The sequence below is a fragment of the Pleurodeles waltl genome, chromosome 1_1, assembly GCF_031143425.1.
Source record: "Pleurodeles waltl isolate 20211129_DDA chromosome 1_1, aPleWal1.hap1.20221129, whole genome shotgun sequence".
In the NCBI taxonomy this organism is placed as follows: domain Eukaryota; kingdom Metazoa; phylum Chordata; class Amphibia; order Caudata; family Salamandridae; genus Pleurodeles; species Pleurodeles waltl.
In genome coordinates this window covers 162,943,807-162,964,265 of record NC_090436.1, presented here as the reverse complement: position 1 = coordinate 162,964,265, position 20,459 = coordinate 162,943,807, and the positions used below count along the sequence as shown (strand labels likewise).

General features: G+C 40.7%; 1 protein-coding gene across 2 annotated transcripts in view; it reads right to left on the bottom strand.

Annotated features, from left to right (window-relative positions):
• POLI (DNA polymerase iota) overlaps positions 1–20,459 on the bottom strand; it is a 208,294-nt gene that overhangs the window by 115,976 nt on the left and 71,859 nt on the right. For both annotated transcript variants that reach the window (XM_069219507.1, XM_069219498.1), the window contains one exon: positions 17,858–18,010. In XM_069219507.1, coding sequence (XP_069075608.1) covers positions 17,858–18,010 — 153 coding nt within the window. The remainder of the gene's footprint in view (positions 1–17,857; positions 18,011–20,459) is intronic.

Here is a 20,459-nt window from a genome sequence, read left to right as displayed (position 1 = left end):
TTCTAGAATTTAATGATAGTACATTTTTTTTTTTTTAAATATAAACTCAAAAGGAAATGGCACTGTAATTGAAATTGCTAATTGTGCATTTAAAAAAAAAAAAATGTATTGTTTTATATGAGTATTTTACCTTGTAATGTGTTTTAAATTTCTTTAATGGATTGCAAAAATCCAAATAAAGATTATTTTCAACTTGTGAGAACAGTGCAAGTGCATCAAACATGATATAGTATGGACAGAGGGTGGCCGAGATCGAATTAAAAAAAGCTCTAACATTCTCATTAAAATAAAAAAATGTGTTTTTTATATTTATTACTTAAATAAAATATTTCATCATTTGTTTGATTAATGCTTGTTTTTGTATGGTTTTGCAGTTCAAATTAATATAATTGCTTCGGCTGGGGTCCCCTCAGTCCAACAATGGTTCTGTCAGAGGACTCCGGATTCCAGTAATGATTAAGTGTGGGTGCACAGAAGTCAAAAGGTTAAGAACCAATGACCTAAGCCAAACCATCTTAGGGCAACACAGAATAACATTTCACAAGAAATAAAGAACAGTGCTGGCCCCAAATGGTCACACTGATGTTAGTGATCTTATGTACAGGCTTAGCGCTCCACCTCCTATGATCCTACTGTTTGGGAATCACCTCTCTCAGACAGCAAACCTATATGTAGGACAAAACATGATACGCAGTCAAAAAGAGTCTTTTTGATCCTTCAGTATATCAAAATGTTCATCCTGGTGGGCTGGATTGCGATGTTTACAGAATAACAACATTTTGATATATTAAACGTTCAAAAGGACTTTTTTTGACTGTTTATAGCATTCGCTTCCACATATAGTTTTGAACTCTAGAATAAAATATTATTTTCCAAAAGGTTTACAATCTTCATCCAGTGGCTAATACCATTGCCTCAATACCTGCTTCCTTTCAGTTATATTGTAAACCAGTTTCAAATGTTTTAAGTTGCAAGAAGCTCATTACAGAGCCAATTATTCTGATATCTCTAGCAAGTACAACACATTTTTCTGCAACTCAAATTAATTCTTTCCCAGTCTGTAAAAGGAATGGTAATCTCTAAGAGACCATTTAAAAGATTTGTTTATACTATTTTGCTAATATCTGATGTTTTTCTTTTTGTGGCACATGGACAGTCTTTATAGTCTACTGCTGGGCTTGTGACAATTCCTTAATCACGTTTTTAATCGGAATTACCGGTATGTCCCTTAGACATCCATCTGGATTGTTATTTTAAAATGGCAAAGTGGTTATCCCTTTCAGACCAAGACAGAAATGCAAGAAAGACTCAGCCTAGACCCCTTCTTTTCTTGCCTGGGAGGAAAGTCTAATACAGGAAGACCTGATGGATTCTCACAGACAGTAAGTCAGAAGGACACAGGGAAGAAGAAGGTGGGTAGACTATTTTTAGGGTGTGCCACTGGGGGTTAGTTTCTGTTTTTTAGTAAGTCAGCAAAGTTTCATTAGATCTACCGGTCCCTTTACGGTATTCGCTATGATCATAGTCTACTTATGTGGTTACTGAACTGGGTTGTTGTTGGACTTGTGCCTCTCTGCAGGGCCACCCACAAACATTTTGTCTTCACCCCTCCTGTTTCCGGAACCTGTTATTGTTGTATTTTAGGACTCTGTGCACTTTAACCAGTGCTAAAGTTCTTTTGCTCTCTCCCCTAATTATGGTGAAATAGGCTTACATTCAATTGACATATTTAATTTACTTGTATGTCCCTAGTAAAGTGGTATATCTTACACCTAGGGCTGGTACATGCATAACGCTACTAGTGGATCTGCATCACTTACTGTGCCACCCATATAAGTAGCCCTTTAAAACATCTCAAGCCAGCCATTGCATCCAGCACCCAGTTTTAAACTACCAATCTGAGTGATCAGTAAATTATATGTCAGTCATGGAGAAACAAGTGAGTTTGTATCATAAAGGGCCTGATTTAGAGTTTTGCAGATGGGGTTACTCCATCACAAACATGGCAGCTATCCCATCCACCACATTACAATTCCATTCTACCCTATGGAAATCATAGTGTGACGAAGTAACACATCTGTCAAACTCCAAATCAGGAACGTGATGAGGTTTGGTAGGAGCTGATGTGAAACATGGTCAGTAAACAACGCTGTCACCGAGCTAAGAAGCAATCCATTTTAGATCATTTTCATGTACTCTGAGCTTGTTGTGGTAGTGGACAGCGTAAACTGCAGCTGGTAAAACCAAAAACAATAGGGTGGGCACTCCGTTCTGGTCCACTGAGTTTTAGATAACACCAAATGGATATGATAGCTGAGTCTGCCTGGTCTGAAGTCGGACGGCTGGTCTGACATGAAGTCATTATCTTCTGTAGATTTTGAAAGTTGGGTGAACACTACAAATATTTTTCCTAGCAATGATCTGTAGCTTATTGGTTCTAGGTTTTTCTTTTTGTGGAGTGGTTTAACATAGGAGGTTTTCAGGTCAGGTGTGAATGAACCGAGTCCTAGGTGCTTGTTCAGTAAGCATCTACCTCCACTGCATAGGTTGTAAAAAGGATATCTTTGAAGATTTGTGGAGGTGCTGGCTGAAGATGTTCTTAATGGTCTGCCTCAATGATAATGGTGAGAAATCTTTTCCACATGTTTATTTGTGTTTTCATTCTTTTGATGTTGTCATTAATCACTGTGTTGCTTTTTGTGGTCAACCTTGAATGTGCCCTTTATTCAGGGCCCTGCAGATCCAGTAGTATTTGGAATGTATGTCTTCTGGTCACATGTTTAGTAAGATTCTTTAGAAATGGGATTTGAGTTGGCTGATGTTCAGTTTTTCTATTACCTCTATAAGTGTTTGGAGTCCTTGAATTATTGTCATTTGTAGGTGATGATCTTGGAGGTCGAGTTGTGATTGCTCCAGCTTACGGGGGAGTTGTATATAACCGTGGCTCGTCTTATGGATGAAAATATGACATCTAGAGTGTGTCCAGTAGAGAGAGTTAGTAACAATTTGTTGGAGATTAAAGGCTTCAAGGTTAGTTGTGATAGCTATGGTGTGGTTATGTTCTTCTTGTCAATCCAGTCTCTTGAAATGAATAGGTTTGGGTTGGCGAAACAGGTCTTGGTCCACTACATCTAGAAAGATATCTTCAGAGTTTGCAATGCTGGGTGGTGTCTATTTATTTAGAGGTCAGAATAAGTTATAGTTAGAGTGGGGTGACACGCTATCATCAAGGACACACATCTGTCCATGATATGGTTTTCAATTTATGTTATTGTTAGTGGTTATTATGGATGATGGCTAGGCCTCCTTCAATTTTGCCAACACGATGTTTGTTGATATGAATATCTATTTGGATGGCTTTGTGCCATGTGGGTGCTAAGTCTTCGTGAACCATTGTTTCAGTAACAAACCTGAGGAAAGCGTGGTTTCTGAAAATAGGTCTAAATTACTGAAGCAGTTTTTGTTTATGGATCCTGCATTAAAGAATAAGCAGTGTAGCTGTGTTTCTTTCCTCTTCATGTGAAGGTGATTTGAGGTGATTGTGTGATGTAATGGGGAGAAGGAACAGGGGCATGGGGATTTTGATGGAGGTGTCCGAATAACTTACTTTTGGGCATTCCTTCATCTGCCCCATTGAGGGAGCTTCCATCCAAAGTACACTTTTTTTTCTTGTCCCATGGATAGGCCCACATATTAACAGACCATCCACTGTTATTTGATTATCAGTTTTGGGAAATTCAAAGGCTTTGCCCTGGGCACCAGCGGTTGATGTTGATCGTTTGCTGCACATGTTGGTATGATTTTTCCTCTGTGGAGCCTGAGAGTGGAAAATCTTTGTGCCCTTCAACTGGTTTCTTAAAACTTGAGAGGACTGAATCACAGACTTTGCCCCCAGCAAAAAGATTGAGCACAATTCAGGCTGGAAAGAACGGGGTGGCCAAACATTTTGTATTTACACATGTTCTCTATCAAGTTTGCAGATCGGATGCCATCTAAAATGCAACTTGTTTTTATCTCACATGCCAACTGTGTATTGTCTAACAATCTGAAAATCCTCCATTTTAAGTACTGTATCTCCCAGTTTATCAGATAACCATCTGTAGACTTTACTCCTCATGGACGTTTTTCCCTTTTGACCCATGTCAAAATTTCAGCGTCTTGCCTCTTGCAGAAGCACGATCCTTTCAGGATTTTGAATGTTGACCATGTCAGGCCAGTCCATAATACCAAGTTCGTCCTTCAGATATAGAACTGATTCTACTTTGTAGCTTGGGTCCTCTGGCTACATCTTCCGTTTGTCACTATGTGAAGTTGGATAGTTCATGTCCTTTGTTGAATTATATTGTTTGGCTCATTAGGATCCTATTCTGCCTCCATAGTAGGGGGTAAGCAATTGGTATCCCTTGTGCACACTGTTCGGGCTGCTGGCATTCAAACCATACTGGTGTCATAGAAAGGCATGGATAAATGAGTTTCCTTGCATAGCTCAGACACTTCTCTGCGTACTGTATTCATCTCTGTTATGAAAATATTAAGCTATGGCATTATTTCTACACATCTGCAGTCCTGCATGTCCGTATTGCTGATGGACCGCACAAAAGTGACCTTTATATGACTTACACTTGCCTCCAGATAGGTATCATCATGCACTGGAGGGTTAGACCATCAATTGATGGTTGAAGAAGCTGCGTCTGCTGATCAACATTATTTACTTCTGCATACAAGAGTCTGCCTGTGAGACCTAGCCCTCATTGTCTCCTTTTGTCATCCTGGAGGACTCATCAAGACTATCCATGGAGAATGTTTGAAGTGTCCCCTCTGGGCTGGAGCCACCTGATTGTACCAGTTAAGGAATACGTGTTTTGGCATTTTGGGGGTTGCCTTTGATGTTTTGAAGATTTTTCCTTTAATTTAGTATGTCTTTCCTTCCCATGCTTGCTGCCAACATTCTGTGCAGAGCATCATTCTTCTGGGCTGTAGTTTGTGCACAACGATTTCTAGGCAAAAAAGAGCCTTGCAGTCCCCACATGTTTCGTTTTCCCTTGGTTCCGGCAGAATTCCCACCTTAGTTGTGTGAAAAGGCTGTGATGGGTGAGTCAATCTTAGAGATCTGCTACTACGTACAGAGTGGCACTGTTTATACAATCTGTTGTCAATGTTGACAGTGTTGTTCCATTATATGCCTTTTTCTGTGGGATATTTTCCCTGCTAGCAAGATTGGGTTTTGTTGATGCTTCTTCACGAACCATTATTACATCTTGATCCTGCATTATCGCTATAGAACTGAACTTCCCCTTTGGCGATCCATTCAGGTCTTCTAGGTCATGCAGAGGAAGAAGATCTAAATGAGATAGTGGGAATGAAGAGAAAGATAAGATTACTCATTTGACAGATGACTCGGATTTGTGAGCTACCATTTTTGACCGTAGAACTATATATGGTTGGTAATTTTTCCAGGAGATCTTTTCCTTCACAGAATGAACTGCTGTCCTAGGGCTTTTATACAGCCATGCATCCAGCAGGCTGATCATCACGCTAGGGGAGGAAACTGTAGTCTGGAGGGAACTGGGGGTAGTTTTGATGGTATCTTCTCACAGAGCTTGCCAAGATCTATTTCTGTATAGGCTCCATTATGGCCATTATGTCCTTCTCACAACTGCCAGAGCTCCCCTAAATTAGACGATTTCCTCCGGTGATCTACATCCTACTCCTCCACCTGTAGGTGCTTCTCCTCCCTATAACCATGTCCGTTCCTTTCGTTCAAAAACTTCACTAAGCATGAAGTGACGCGGATGTGCTTTTCACCAGGCCATCCTCTGTGATGATCTCTGCATGAGCTGTAACTCTAGATGGTCGTGAAACTTGATCTGGGACTTGGACTGAGAGACCACTGCCACTTCCATTCACTGGATTGCCCACTGTTACCTTGAGTGTCTTTTTCGATTAAAGTGGAGACTTCTCTGGCAACTCCTTCCTTGCTCATAGTTTTGGGAGGTTTGTTTGGGTCTTTGTTCTCTTTATAGGAGCTTGTGGCCTCAGCAGCATTCTTTGCTAGCCATATTTTTGGCTCTCCACACTCTCCAAATAACATGGTAATCTAGTGGGCCTCACAGAGTGAATTACCCCCCAAACTCCCACCACTATTGTTCTCTTTCGCTACTTTCCTGCTTGCTCTGATTCTGCTCCACTTTCCCTTCTAGGGGTCTCTCCGTATCTTCCCGTAGATTACCATCAGATTTATCCAACCTCACAGACCAGGATGACTGAAGGCTGGAATCCTATTGGGAACTTATAGGAGGCTTACTTTGTGAATGATCCCCGCGCTTCTCTCTTCCCTTATTAGTGAGGTGAAGGGATCAGTGTGTGTGGAACATGCATAGCACAGTACCACATACAGAGTAGGCTGTACATGTATCACCCAGGCACTACCAGCAACTTTTAATGTCCTCCAGGACCTGTATCACTTGATCCTCGAAGTTACAAAAGCCTCAGAAATCCTCCACCCTGCGCATTACAGAGGGTCGCTTACAAGCCACAAGAATAAAAACCCAGCACAGATTTGCTGCTTGAGACTGAACGGTGTCTGGGCACCTTGTTCCCAGACACTGAGCAGCAGTTCAAATTGTCTGAGTATTAGAAGGAAGATTAGTTTGTGGAAATTGATAATAAAAGCGAGATTCCAGTAGCCACAAACTTCTGTGCACTCCCCTTACTGCTATATCACTATAAAATGCTATAACTGTAGAAGGCCAAGCATGTTGCATCTACTTGTAGGTGAGGCTTACCAGGGTTCAATGGCTGAAAGGACAAATGTGTTCAGATGCCCTCTCTTTTACATACTGTCGGACAGTTTTTTACTAGTTAAGACTTACTTGAACGTTTTACATATCCTTTTACTAAAAAAACACCCAGTCGTTTTTCACTATTGTGAAGCATGCTCCTCTCATAGGCCAACATTAGAAATACCCTTATATACTTTTAAGTTTAAGTGGTAATTTCTTAGTGGCAGTGTCACGTTTGGTATGGTTGGAATTGTAGTGAGAAATCCTGCTTACTGGTGAAGTTTGATTTAACATTACTATTTTAGAAATACCACTTTTAGAAATTAGGCATTTCTCTGCACTTACAGCTCTCTGTGTCCTACAACCTGTCTCCAATCCACGACTGGTCTGTGCTGGTTGACAGCTCCCCTTGTGCAATCCACCCAGACAGCCATAAACACAGGACACTTAGTTGCATCTGCATTCATATGCAAACTGATGGGTCTTCCTGGGGAGGAAGGGTGGAGGGGCTCTCAATTACGCTTCAAAGGCTAGTAGCCTGACCTCACACAGAGGACTGATGATACCCCACAGATCTCCTATCAGGCAGGGTTAAAAGGGAAACTTATGCCCTTTAAAACAACTCTCTGAAGTCTCCTCCACTTCAAAGGAACATTTGGGTGTATATATATTAGGTCTGTGACCCCCTAAAATCAGACACTTCTGGGCTTACAACCAGACTCTGTCAGAAGGACTGCAGTGCTGCCCAAAGGACTCATCTGGACTCCTTTTCTGGAAGGACTGCTCTCCTGCTTGTTGTCATGCTGCTCCCTGACTCTGCTGGAAGGACTTTGCCTTCCCAACACAATTTAACTCCAAGGACTTATCAGCTTGCCTCCTATTAAGAAGTCTCAGGTCCATCAAAGACTTCAGCCAAGGGAGAAAATCCACAGTGCTGGAAAAATCGATGCAACATCTGCAGAATGAACACAGCGCCTGTCTCGGAGCTCAAAGATTGCAGCAGCATCTACAGAATCAACGTAGCGCCTGTTCTATCACGGTTCCATCATCCCAGCATTTCTGGATTTTCCATGCATTGACCCTGGGCGTCAATTTGGCATCAACCCTGCACTGCAGTAAAGAACCAAGGCTGCATGACCGGAAAACACCACATCGCCCTTCCCGAGGGAAAGAATCAACACAGCAGCTCCGCCACGCCAGAAAAATCGACTAATCACTTTACTTTCCAACACCTCACTCCCTTTGCTGCCACAGAGCGTTATTGTTTTTGACGTATGCTAGATAATGTGTGCTAAACAGATACATCCATTGATTCTTATGGATTAGGACTACTTAAATCTCTAAAAAGTAATACCTTGGCTTGGGCATACTGGATTTTTGTTGTTTTGGTCTTGTTTATCTATTTTTCTAAACTGGTGTGGAGTACCTTTAGTGGTGCTTTCACCTTGTTAGTGTATGAGTTATTGCACAAATACTTTACACATTGCCTTCTAAATTAAGTCTGACGCTCTGTGCCAAACTACTGCAGGGTGAGCACAGGATGATTTCGGTTGTGTCGTAACTTACCCTGACTTGGACTGTAGTCCCCACTTGGACAGGGTACATACTTCTGCCAACTAGAGACCCAATTTCTAACAAGTACCATTGGTGAAGTGCATGAATTTACACCCAGAGGGCAAAACAAATGGAAACAGTTTGGTGTTATTTCAGACCTTTCCTTCCTATAAGCTCTGTTAAGACTTATGAAAGCAATTTAACCTGCTTAATGGACCCATCAGAAAATACCTTTATCATGTTGTTAGAAGAAGAAGAACACATTTTGCCTGTAATGCTTATAAAAAAGATGTTTTGATGAACATAAGGAGAAAAGAAGACAAGTTTAGAAAGAAAATTTCTATTTCTAGACTGATAAATAAGAGACATAGAGAGAAGGTGTGCGTTTAAAAGACGAATTCAGAGCAAAAGACAAATGCAGGAAACAGTAACTGCCAGATGGCTTTGAGATGTCAGGCAGTACACTGAAAATTTTGCAGGGTTGATGATCCAACTGGAGTGTATTTTATTTGTGGAGAGAATGCATATTTCAGATTACCAGTCTACTGGGAAGGGATTTGCTTTTTGGGCTTGCTTTTTCCAAAGATGTATCACATACAAAGTTGAGACACGCTAAAACTAACACCAGCCCACAGATACTCATGCAGTGTAAATGAAGGAACACAAACAGTGTGGGGCATATTTGGAGCAATTATAACAGCAGTAGGAGTGATAATAAATGGTGAAACGATTAGAAAACTTCCAATAGTAGTGGACAAACTGGCAACTAGTACATCAGGCGCTTTATTAGTTGTAGAACTAGGAGCAATTAGATCAATGGTTCAGGAGAACAGATATGCTTTAGACATATCAATCACAGAAAACGGTAGAGACTGCAAAATGGTGGAGATAGAGAATTGCTGCAAGTATATCCTTGATGAGAGTAAGAAAATTATAGAGCTTGAATAAAATATCTCTTTTAGTATAGTAGAAGGCTTCACTAAAGGAGAGGCTGTGTTAGGCAACTGGAATAAAACTGCAGGAGGTCATTTAGTTCCTATACTATTAGTAGTTGTTTGTTTTCTATCTACACTAGAAGTTTGTAAGGCTATGAAGGAGTTGTGGCTGACCAGGAAAAATAGAGATGAATACAAGAATGAAGAAAGATTTAGAATTGAGTGAGCATATTAACAAATAATATAACAGACCAAAGAAAAGAGAGAATTTGAAGATTTGAAGAGAAACTGGAGAGATTCAACAGAAAATGAGAGTGAACTCTGAATGCATTTGTGATGGTTACAAACCATCAGATGGGGCAGGTTGTGAGAAAATGTTTCCTTCCTCTTTCTTTCCTTTTTGTTAGTTATGACCTGAGTCAGGGTCACAAGTGCATATCTTTTCGTGACGCAAATGTCTTACTGCAACAGTAGATTGAACAGAGAGAATGTAGGCCTTAGCTATTTACCCATTTAAACCATGTAAAAAGTGCAGCGATGTTAGATTAATCTTAAAAGTTGTTTCTTTATGAATAGGCGCAGTTACCGAAAACGTATAGTAACAGGAGTGACTTCATTTGGAATGTGTTGTATTTACCTTGACTATTTTGTCTAATGGAGAAAGAACCAGAAGGGAAAGAATATATTATCGAGAACGTTGCAAAGAATATTCAATTGTATCTCGTGCTTAGGAAGTTCTTTGTTAAAACGTACAAAATTGACAGAAGCTGTTCTATTCCCATGAAAACATCAATGTTTAATTGGATGAAACCAGAAGTTATCTACTTAAGACTTGCAAAATGTTACTTTTTGAAAATGTACAAATGTGTGCTCCTAGACTAGACATTTGGAACGGACAGAATAGATAAACCTGAAAGGACTGTGAGAAGAGCGAGACATTTACCTAGATTGCTCCTTGAGAGCACTCTGATTTAGATACTTTAACTTGACTATGCAGACGTATATCGGATTCATTCTGAGATGAACTAAATTCTTCTCTGATGTTATGCTATTGAGACTTTGAAAAGCTTCTTGAACCTCTCCACATGGGAAGTTTAATTTCAGCTTTTATGCTTTCACATCTCGAGGCACGCATTGTTCTGTATTTACATTGAATATTGATGAATTGCTATAAAATAATTTAATTACTAAAAGACTTAATGAACACTTTGAAATATAATCCAGCTCTCATTATTGACTTTTGATCAAATTCAAAGTATTTAATTGTTGATATGTTACTAATCTGCAGTTCCTGATTTGGTTTTAGCCACCTCTTGGGCCAAGCGGTGAGCTAGACCTTCATGTTTTCGGATAAAGTGATAAATGGTAATTGAAGTTCTCAATTCTAAGGATAAAAGGATAAATGAATTCAGATGCCCTCTCTTTTACATGCCCTCAGTGCTGAAAGTAGAAACAATGTACTCCAGGACCCTATAAATTGGCAATCAAGGTGTGGTAGCAGAAAGAAGGGGGATTCACGAGGGACAAAGTTGAGTCTGTCAACTTGCACATTAATCTTTAAAAACTCTTCCCCAGACAAATTAGCAACAAGGACAAATGTGACCAAACAAATGGATTACTTAAGCAGTCACAAACAGGTAACTTTTTAATATATCTTATAGGGTTAAGGCACTTGATGTAGAGATCTTTGTGTGCCCAGCAATTTCTAGAGTAATAATGGTAAGATAACTCTGGTTGTTTATGCGGTTGCTTGAGAGATCCATTTGTGGTTTAAGTTTGACCCATCAAAAAAATAGCATAGTTCAAGGTGCCAGCTGCAAACCACAACGTGTCATATGCAGCTCACAGATTTGTATTTTATGTACTAAGTTGCTACTTTTGTCGCACAGATCATTGTGTTGCCTAGAGGCCATAAGTTAAAAATCCTTGTAATATGCCACAATGAGTTATGAAATGGCATTAAGAAGCTGCAGGCAAAGTGCAAGGCATACACTAATCTTTCATAATACTATGTTTGATAAAAACGTTTCATATGAATAGTATCATTCACTTACTTGTAGAGGTGGGTGAACCACTGAAAACTCAAGACAGACTTGAGCCTGAAACCTGGCTCTGGCTAAACTCAAGGTCCCATCTCGAGACAATAATGAGCAGAGCCTTCAAGAGGCTTCTGGCTGCCACCATCCTTCTACCCAGGATGTGGTGTTACGGCCAGAGCTGAAGACTTTGGAAATGGCAAACCAGGTTTGAGTGTCAGTGTTGTTTCAATTTTACGCAATTCTGGACAAATCATTTACTCTCCCCGTGCCTATAAAAATTAATGTAACCTTGTGTAATGTAACTGGTGCTCCAGTAAAGCGCTGCAATACCTTCAGGTCCAGTTCATGCTGTATAAAAACTGAATAAAGAGGTCAAAACAAAGTGGTAACATTAAAAATATGAAATACAAATCGTTGACAAACATATGAAGACATGGACTGGTCTGGAAAGAAACATGCTGGTAGCTCTGAAAGGCTCACAGGCAGGAACGAAGTTGGTTGCATGGCAGGAGACAATTAAAAGATGCACTCCTTTTATTCCTCAAAACGCCAGACTAGCTGTAGAATGGAAAGATGTGTTGATGAAATATCAGAATAAAGTCCAGTAGATGACAAAACATTCACCTATTTTGAAGGAGAGCGTGGTGCACAACGTGAGCAAGCAAATCTCCATGGGCTTAAAAAAGTGTGGTATAGTGTGTGTCTGTTGTGAAACACTTGAATGTCCGTGGTCAAGGATTGCGCTAAGTGAAACTGCCAAAAATAAAATGTGGGTTCTGCCTGTCACCCACAATCTTATCTCTAATCTAATCTCATCTTCTAAGAATTAAGAACAACACAATAACATTTGATATCAAAAAGAGAGAGAAACAGAATGACCAAATTATGGGACACTAGGCAAATACTTTGTCACTGAGCCTCTTTTTGTTCATTATCACATAATAGTGTACCTAGAAGACTCAAACCAGGTTCCCTAGTTCCAAAGTCAGCAAATTTGGTCGTTAGAGCACATCCACTGGGGCACTCACCAGAGAAACCCACAGCGTCAGTTGCAAAAATAAGCCTCAACAAAAAAATGACATTATAAAAAGAAAAATGCAACCATGACATGGTTTAGGCTATTGAAAAGTGAATGTTATTCAAAACCACTGCCACAAATACATATTGTAGTGTTTCAATTAAATCCGAAGACACAGGAATCAAGAGGAGAAACTCGGGATCAAACCAGGGGCGGCTCCTTCGCAGTGGCTAAGGAGCGTCTCCTCCCTGGCTAAGAGCCAGCAGCTGAAAAATATGTTTTGTGATCGTTTTATTTTTCAGCTGCTGGTTCAGCCAGCAGGGAGAGGCGGGGCTAGTCCATGGGAGGGGGTAGGGGTGGAGGGGGAGTCAGTGCACTAACTGCGCATGTTAGTTTGGCCGGCCGTCTCAGGCCGGCCAAACTGACATGCACACTTAGGTTTCTCCAACCCGACTAAGCAGTTTCTCCAACCCGGCTGTGCAACACATACTCCCACACAATGTCTGAGCGGCAGAACAAGCCACTCAGACCGATCTGGGTGTTGCTCTCATGCTAGTTGTAGCATGAGAGCAGCGCCAGGATTGCGTGGGGGAGACTGTGTTGGGGTCCTAAGGACTTCTGGAACACCAAAACCATCAGAAGAGGAGCGAGGCGGCAAGGGGGCAGCAGGAAAAGGTAAGTTTATATTTTTATAATTATTTCTGCTTTTTCACCACCCCTCCACCCCCTACTCCCCTAGAGATTGGCAGCAGCCGCCACTGACGTTGTTCTCTCCCACTATGCTACTTTTCGGTTTTGAGGGACAAAAAGACTGCCAATTTGGATTAATTGGAATGGGCCTCAAAGCAAGGGCAGGAGCAAAGTAGGTTGGAAGAGTAAGTAAGGGCACTGTGGAGGCAGGGGTATCAGTCGGGGAGTGTTCAAGGCTAGAGGGATTGTGCTGGATGGTAAAATAAAAACATCAAATAATGTGAACGAAAACACACAAAAAAATCAAGGAGCCTCGCGATGAAACTGGGAAAAAAATTGGGCGCGGGACAGAAGGAGGAAAGTGGAGGAGCACAACAAAGGAGCAAACCATGAGAGTGCTAGTTAAGGGACACTTAAGCAAATTGTCTGGAAAAGGCAGAGGCCCCAAGAATATTTTTTTTTTAAAGTCTGAAAAAGAAAGTACAGCCAATGGGTTTACCTTTTCCTTTGTGTCATATATTAAAACAAGCATTAGTATTGCAAATTGTTCCAGTTTTTTTATATATTCAAAACGCTTACATCACTCTTCAGTAACATCAATGAATACTGCATGATGGCAGCAGTGCAAGTACCTATAATAACAACTATAAACAATAGTCAAATTTCTGTCACTTAGACCAGAAACAACATAGAAAGCAACAATGCAGGCTTCTTTCCCCCTCAAAGTTATGACGTGCATTATCACTGCGCAGGCCTATACCTTGTAGAACAGATAATATCTGACACTAGCATTGCAACCTTCCCTGCTCAGTAACACAACTGCACTATAATAGTGGTTATGCAAACTTCCCTCCTCACAGAAAAGGAACAGCTCAGACGCAACAGTAAAATGTTCCCTCCTTCACAAAACATCTACCGTTGCAGTAGCTCTGTCATTAGGTTATCCTCATGAGCATGATATATTTAATCAATAGTATAGCTCTTTAGAAAAGGTTCAAAGCTTCAGGCGTTATGATGAAAACTGCTCTCTCACAAAACATGTCGAAATCGAGCAGAAGAAGTTGAAGCACCTGTACTTAGAAAACATATGAAGCATGAGAGCAAAGCATGCTGTCTTCTCACAGACGGCAGCCCACAGTTCAAGGCTCTCTTCCCTGCAGGAGAGGACAGCAGCTGCAGTATAAGATTGGATTGCTCGCAGCTTGTGTACAACCCAAGCACCAGCTACACACAGATAGGTGTTTAATCCACTGAGAAAGTGTTACTATTCAAGGGCAGAGTCTTCATATAACAGGCTGGAGCCATTCAAGTGGGAGGTGAGTTCAGGCCCATAGGTTGCAGCAACAGCCCACAGTAGGCTCTGTCAAGGATCCATCCTTCCTGCAACTGTCCCTCTCTCCTACCTTTCCCTCCAAACCACACACCCATATTCAGTTGCATCATTCAATCTCAGTATTCCAAATACCAGCTCAAACATACAGGGTATGGGAATCACCAGGATTCTACAGATGGATGGTGGGTGGATTAAAGAATCAATGTGTGAGTGGTGCCTGTCCCTATGAAAATACATGCTGTCATCCTCTCACTCTTCTTGCTTTACTTTGTGATGCTTTTATCTTACACTAAAGTCCTGTTGCAATACACTCCTACTGCCAACACTGGAACTCATGCTATTGCCACATTCTATAGTCACAAGCATTACCCAAAATCATCCACATTCACCGACCAACTCGTCATTATTACAATCAACGCAAAACAAACTGAAGCAAACTCAATGATTATTTACAAAGCACTTTTACTAACAAAAAGCCACACCTATTCACTTTAAGGGTTATAAGGTCTTTGGCATAGGCACAAAGCTATCTACATAGTTCTATGTTCTAATTTAAAGTAGAAAGCAGATTATCGATTCTTAAATTTCACAATTGCATATCAAGGAGGAAGAGTGGGAAGGTTGCAATACAGTGAGTTCAAATTGTTTGGAAGTAGTTTCTAAATATAAGGTATAAGTCTTTAGGCAAGAGAGAGAGAGAGAGGGAGGGAGCATGATTTTGCACTGTTTAGTCTATAATGAGGCTTAAGTACAAATGTCTCAGTTAAAAAACATTGATGATACACCAATATATACAGGCAATAAGCACATTTACATCAAAAGGCTTTTTTTTTGTAGAAGTCAGGGAAACAGGGATTATTCTATTCATCATCAACACATAGCTTTATTCGGTTACTTACAACCATAAAAGCAAAACAACCAACAATTGAATGAAAAAGGAAGTAAGAATTAAGTTTAAAAAAGGATAAGAATAAAATAAAAACATATATTTCAGCCTTAAAACACATAAAATTATTTTCCTTAGAAAAAGCACCTAACCCCCTAATACCTAACATTTAAAATAAACATGGGGTTTTATTTCAGTCTAGGTGTATAGTTAAAATTTAGCAACTAAAACACTTAATGGGTCAAGAATTGTATCCATAAATGGTTCCAGATACGGGTACCATTTGAAATCAAAAAATTGTGAAGTCAATCTGCCGTGTGTTGAACACAGCAGGTAGTTTTCCCTGACATATATCCTGTAAACAATTTTCAAATGATTCTTCTGATCCTTCCTTATGCTTTCTGGATGACTCCAAAACTCACTAAGACCCAATCTGTGAAACCATTTTGAGATGTGGTTAAACCAGGGAATGGTAAGTACATTTGGTCTATCTAGAATGTCTTGAATAGACTCCTTGTATGTGGATAGCTCTGGGGTGGTCCATACACAGACCCAGAAAAGCAATGGTCGTAGGGCAATTACATCAGAGATGCGTGAAAGGCCAAGATCCCAGAACATAGGCAGCAGTGGGGTACTGCGAGGACAGCCCAAAGTTGACCTTACAAAGTTGTTTTCCCCCACTGCAAGCTTGCCAGTGTTCGAGGACCCCCAAATTTCAGACCCGTAGACCGCAGCGCTCTGTGCCTTTGCTCGATAAATTTTAATAGTTGGAGTAATCACTCTCTCAGAGGTAGACTTGTGAAAGCGTAAAATGGCCCAAGATCTCTGTGCCAGAATAGCTAAACTTTTATCGATTTGGGCCCCCCAATGCAGATTGTTGCAAATTCTCACCCCCAAATAATCTATGGAGCTTACCATACCTAGGGGGGTACCATTATGAAAAATTGAGTATCTCTTAGTGGGGCCACAACCCAGGGTCATAAATTTAGTTTTGCTATGGTTGAGTTCAAGTCCATAGTCACCACAAAACAAACTAAACGTATCCACAAGTACCTGGAGACCCATAGGTAAGAACAATGGAATGCTGTGAGCTCCATTTAAGATAATTCAGTGGCTTGGCGCTAACAACAGCTGATAGAATCATTCTGCTTTATCATTCCAATGTTTGTTTTTCTGTTTCTCCCTTTTTAATTTAGAACATTATAACCTCATTGGGTTGAATGTTCTAATATCCTTATAGGCCTTTTACCTCAGGCAATATCCATTGTCAAAAGCCCTCTCCCACTATATAGGACTGAGCCGCACTTGGGTTCAGGCACTTTAACAATCAATCTAGCCCTCTGCTACAGGTTATTAGGCTATAATACATGTGATACTCTAATCCCTGTATAAACGCTAGTCTCTAATTTCTTTATAATCACCAATTTGTGACACACACAGGCATGGATTAAAAGGAAAGACATTAGAACTCGACTGTTATGAGTTATTACAGTCAAGATCTGAGGAAACAATGCCTGCTGCTAAAGCCAGCGGCCGGGAGCTGCATAAGGCGACATTGCTTTTCTTTCTTCTGCTCTATTTTTTAGCTTACAGTGACAAGCAGGGAGAACATGCTCTTTTTTTGCACTTATTATATAGTTATGGAAAAACTTAAATCTTTCTGCATGTTTCTACGTTCCAAGCTATTGCAGCTTTTTTTTAACTGACTTGTATTCAACAGTTTCTAATACCTGCCTACAACAAACAACTAACGTGATTTTGATTTGTATTCTTCATGTTCAAAGTTTCATAACCTTATAAAAGAACTCTGCCTTCGTTCTCGTTCCTCTATATGGTTATGGAACTCCTTGGTGACTTGCAATATCCTTATAGCGTACAGCAGGGGGTACTTTATCGCTCATATATTTACATCAAAAGAAATACAACAGAAAACCCTTGTGTGTAATGCTTGCAGGGGTTGTATCCAGTATTTCAACTCCAACTGCCTTCTGGGTGCAGCCAAAAGGAATAAGCATTTTTCCTCTCACGAGCTGAGGGAAATATCAAGGCACTACCTTATGTTAACCTTTACATTAACCAAGTTAACCAAATTATATTATTACACATAAAAATATTATTTGCATTACAAAAACGAAGCAAATAATAGATATCTAGTGGGGCTTATGCACAAAGTTATTTTGAAGTATGTGAATAAGTACTCATCAAGTACTGTTCGGTATTCATGCTTGCTTTTGGGAACTACCCTCCCCTCCCAACTTCACCCCCCCACCCCAAAAAAAACATTTAAAACGGGAACACGCAGGGAATATTCACATACCATTAGTACAAACAGAAATACGGTTACAAAGTTGCACGTTTACTTACAGGGATGATAAAAAGTGATGAGCTGGAGTAAGTAAATACGTACTGCTATGGTACTACCTATCATACTTATAAATGCTTCTGTGTACGGGCTCCTTAGACTTTTCTACCAAAACCTAATGCACACTTCATGTATTCTGTGCTACATTATTAATTTTCTGATCAAATATTTGCAGTAAGTGTTGAAACACTTTTGAACACACTCGTGTAAAGACCATTTTATGCCACGTCTGCAGTTATATTAGAAGGAATGACTCACTTTGATTGTTATATATGTGACCTGACACCACAATTTTGGAATGGTCATCAGTGGGCTGTTTTTCTTGCCTCTTATCCACCATTTCGGTAATGTCGATGAAATTTTCGTCGAAACCGAGTCTTTCAACCAATGGACAAAATTCCTCCAAAAGTTCTGAAAAAAACACAGATTGCTATTTTAATAAAAATAAACAGAAGTAGCATATAATTTTGTACATCACGCTCTTGCAGACCAATATGGCTAGCACTGAATTGTGTAACAAATGCATTATTACTGTTGCAGAGGATGTTACTGGTCTTAAGGCAGCCACGGAGACAAATTCCTTTAACACACAGCACTCTAGCAGATCACTCACTTTGTCTGCACTCCCGAGCCACCTAGGACTTCTGCCATTTGCAGAATGACTGTGTGTCCAATAAGAGTCTGTACTGCCCACTGCTGGTACACAGACAACATCACTAGTCCAGAAGGCCGGCATGTCCATTTTTCAGGGTCACATGGAAGTCCATTCTCTACTAGCGAGTTAAGGATGTGTTTTCCCAGTCCTGGATAAAGTCCAGGGTGCAAGAGTCTCAAGATTCCTGCCAGGGGTGCATCAGCCAAAGACGGACCTTCCACCATTAATTCAGGCTCCTTCTCATCTTTCCAAGTCTCTGCTGGTAGTTAAGAAGGATATGGATTTTCCCATAGTTGGTGAGGCAACTACCAATCCAGGTGAGTCCACATCATCCATCTACCACTCTGCATCACAAGAAAAGAGCAGCCTAGCGCCAATGCCAATCCTGTGCAGCAATTGAGGAATTTTTTTTTAAACATCTTTTATTAAATTTGATATGATTGCTATTTGTGTTCAGCTACATTTTGCACTGTTTCTTAGTGAAAAATGCATACTTTCATCCATAATCGTTTACTTCACTTGAGTCAAAGTAGAGTTTACAGCAAGCACACCTCGGGTTAAACAAGTCTGTTATGCCCAAACCTGTGGTCAATACATTCATAACCTTCCTCCACAAATATGCTATTTTAAAAAATTTCAAATCGTGCTATACATGTCGGCTTCCATAACCCAAATACTTCGGCTAGACGTGGTCACCATGGGCACTTCATTCTTGTGCTGCTGGGTGTGAAATAAGCATTTCTAGAAACCCTGGTGTGAGAGGCCATTGCCAATCCCCATTCAATCAGGTTATGTCTCAGATTTAATGGACATTTCAATGCGCTCAGGGAAAGATTAGAGATGGCTGCTCAAACAACAGTTCTCCTCACTCAGCCTATACTTGTGCACACGTATGTGCACAAGTTCAATGGCAACCTGCTCAGAACACACCTTCTAAACTGCACAGCAGCTAAACTGATTTTAAAAAGGTAGGCACTCATGTTTACAGTTCAAACATTATTTTACATAGAGCATTACAGTGGGATACTCTCTATTTGTGGTCCCACTCCAAAGTAGAGGTCCTAAAACCAGAGATTCAAAACCAGTGGCCCAAAAACAAAAGAAGTCAATAGGAGCTTTCACCATTTAGAACCCAACTTCTAACAAGGTGTATTGTGGTAAGCTCATCAACGTGGCTGCAAAGAGTCTAGAAGTGAAATACTGCTAGCAAAATCAGAATGCAAACATTCACTAACTATTCAATTTGCCCTCTTGACCAAATAAACCATTGCCTTAGGGTTGGTTCTTGCTCCAGCTGTGTGAGAGGACGGTTCTGACTATCTGATCTGCTCTGATTTTTTGATTTTGGATCACCTGGTTTTTTACCTTTTGTTGTGAGGGAGCTTCATAGTTGGGGACTCACCCACAGTAAACTCATAGTAAAATGGACTGCTTGTGTTTACCGCCAGTGCCTCCATGCTAAGGAAAGGCTGCTGTGACGAAGCCCAGAGTAAGAGGCCCAGGGCTAGTTACACTTGATCACATGTGCACCCATGTGAGGGCTGAGCGGGGAGGATTCCTGGTGTGCGCAGCCCAAGATCTGAACTTGGATAGCCTGGTGCAGAAGCAACTACGCAAAGTGGGTGGTGACCTGGAGTAGGCCTCATGAGATGGATGTACATATGTAAGGGATAGTCAGTATGCTTACTGTCTTTTTACTGTACAGATACTCCATTAAATGTCAACATCCGTGTGCTTACTGTCTTTTCACTGTAGGGACACTGCATTAAATGACAATGGAAAGGATGGCCTAGGGCGCAACTCCAGCCCTCTGCGGTGCACTGAGTCCCAGCAATGTACACTGTAACCTGTAGGAAAAGCATAATACAGTAGGTTACAAAAGCATAGTTGTTAAAATTATGGGTCATCCAGGAATGTCATCTTTCTCTGACTCAGCTCAGGATTAGGGCCAATTACTGCTCTGTCCAGCTGCCTGTGCAGGGCCATGCAATAATAAGCCAGCTGTCATCCCCTGCCAGGAACTGGCTGGAGAGGCCCTGGAATGACTGTCAGAAAGGAGAGGCTGAGACTTTCAGAGCACATGTGGCATCTAACTCCTGGATGATGCAATTTTGAGCTATCCCAGAAGACTGGAGGAAGGAGGGGACAGGGACAAGGAAGTGATGTGGCACATCTGGATAGGCCAGAGATACAGGCCTGCTGGTC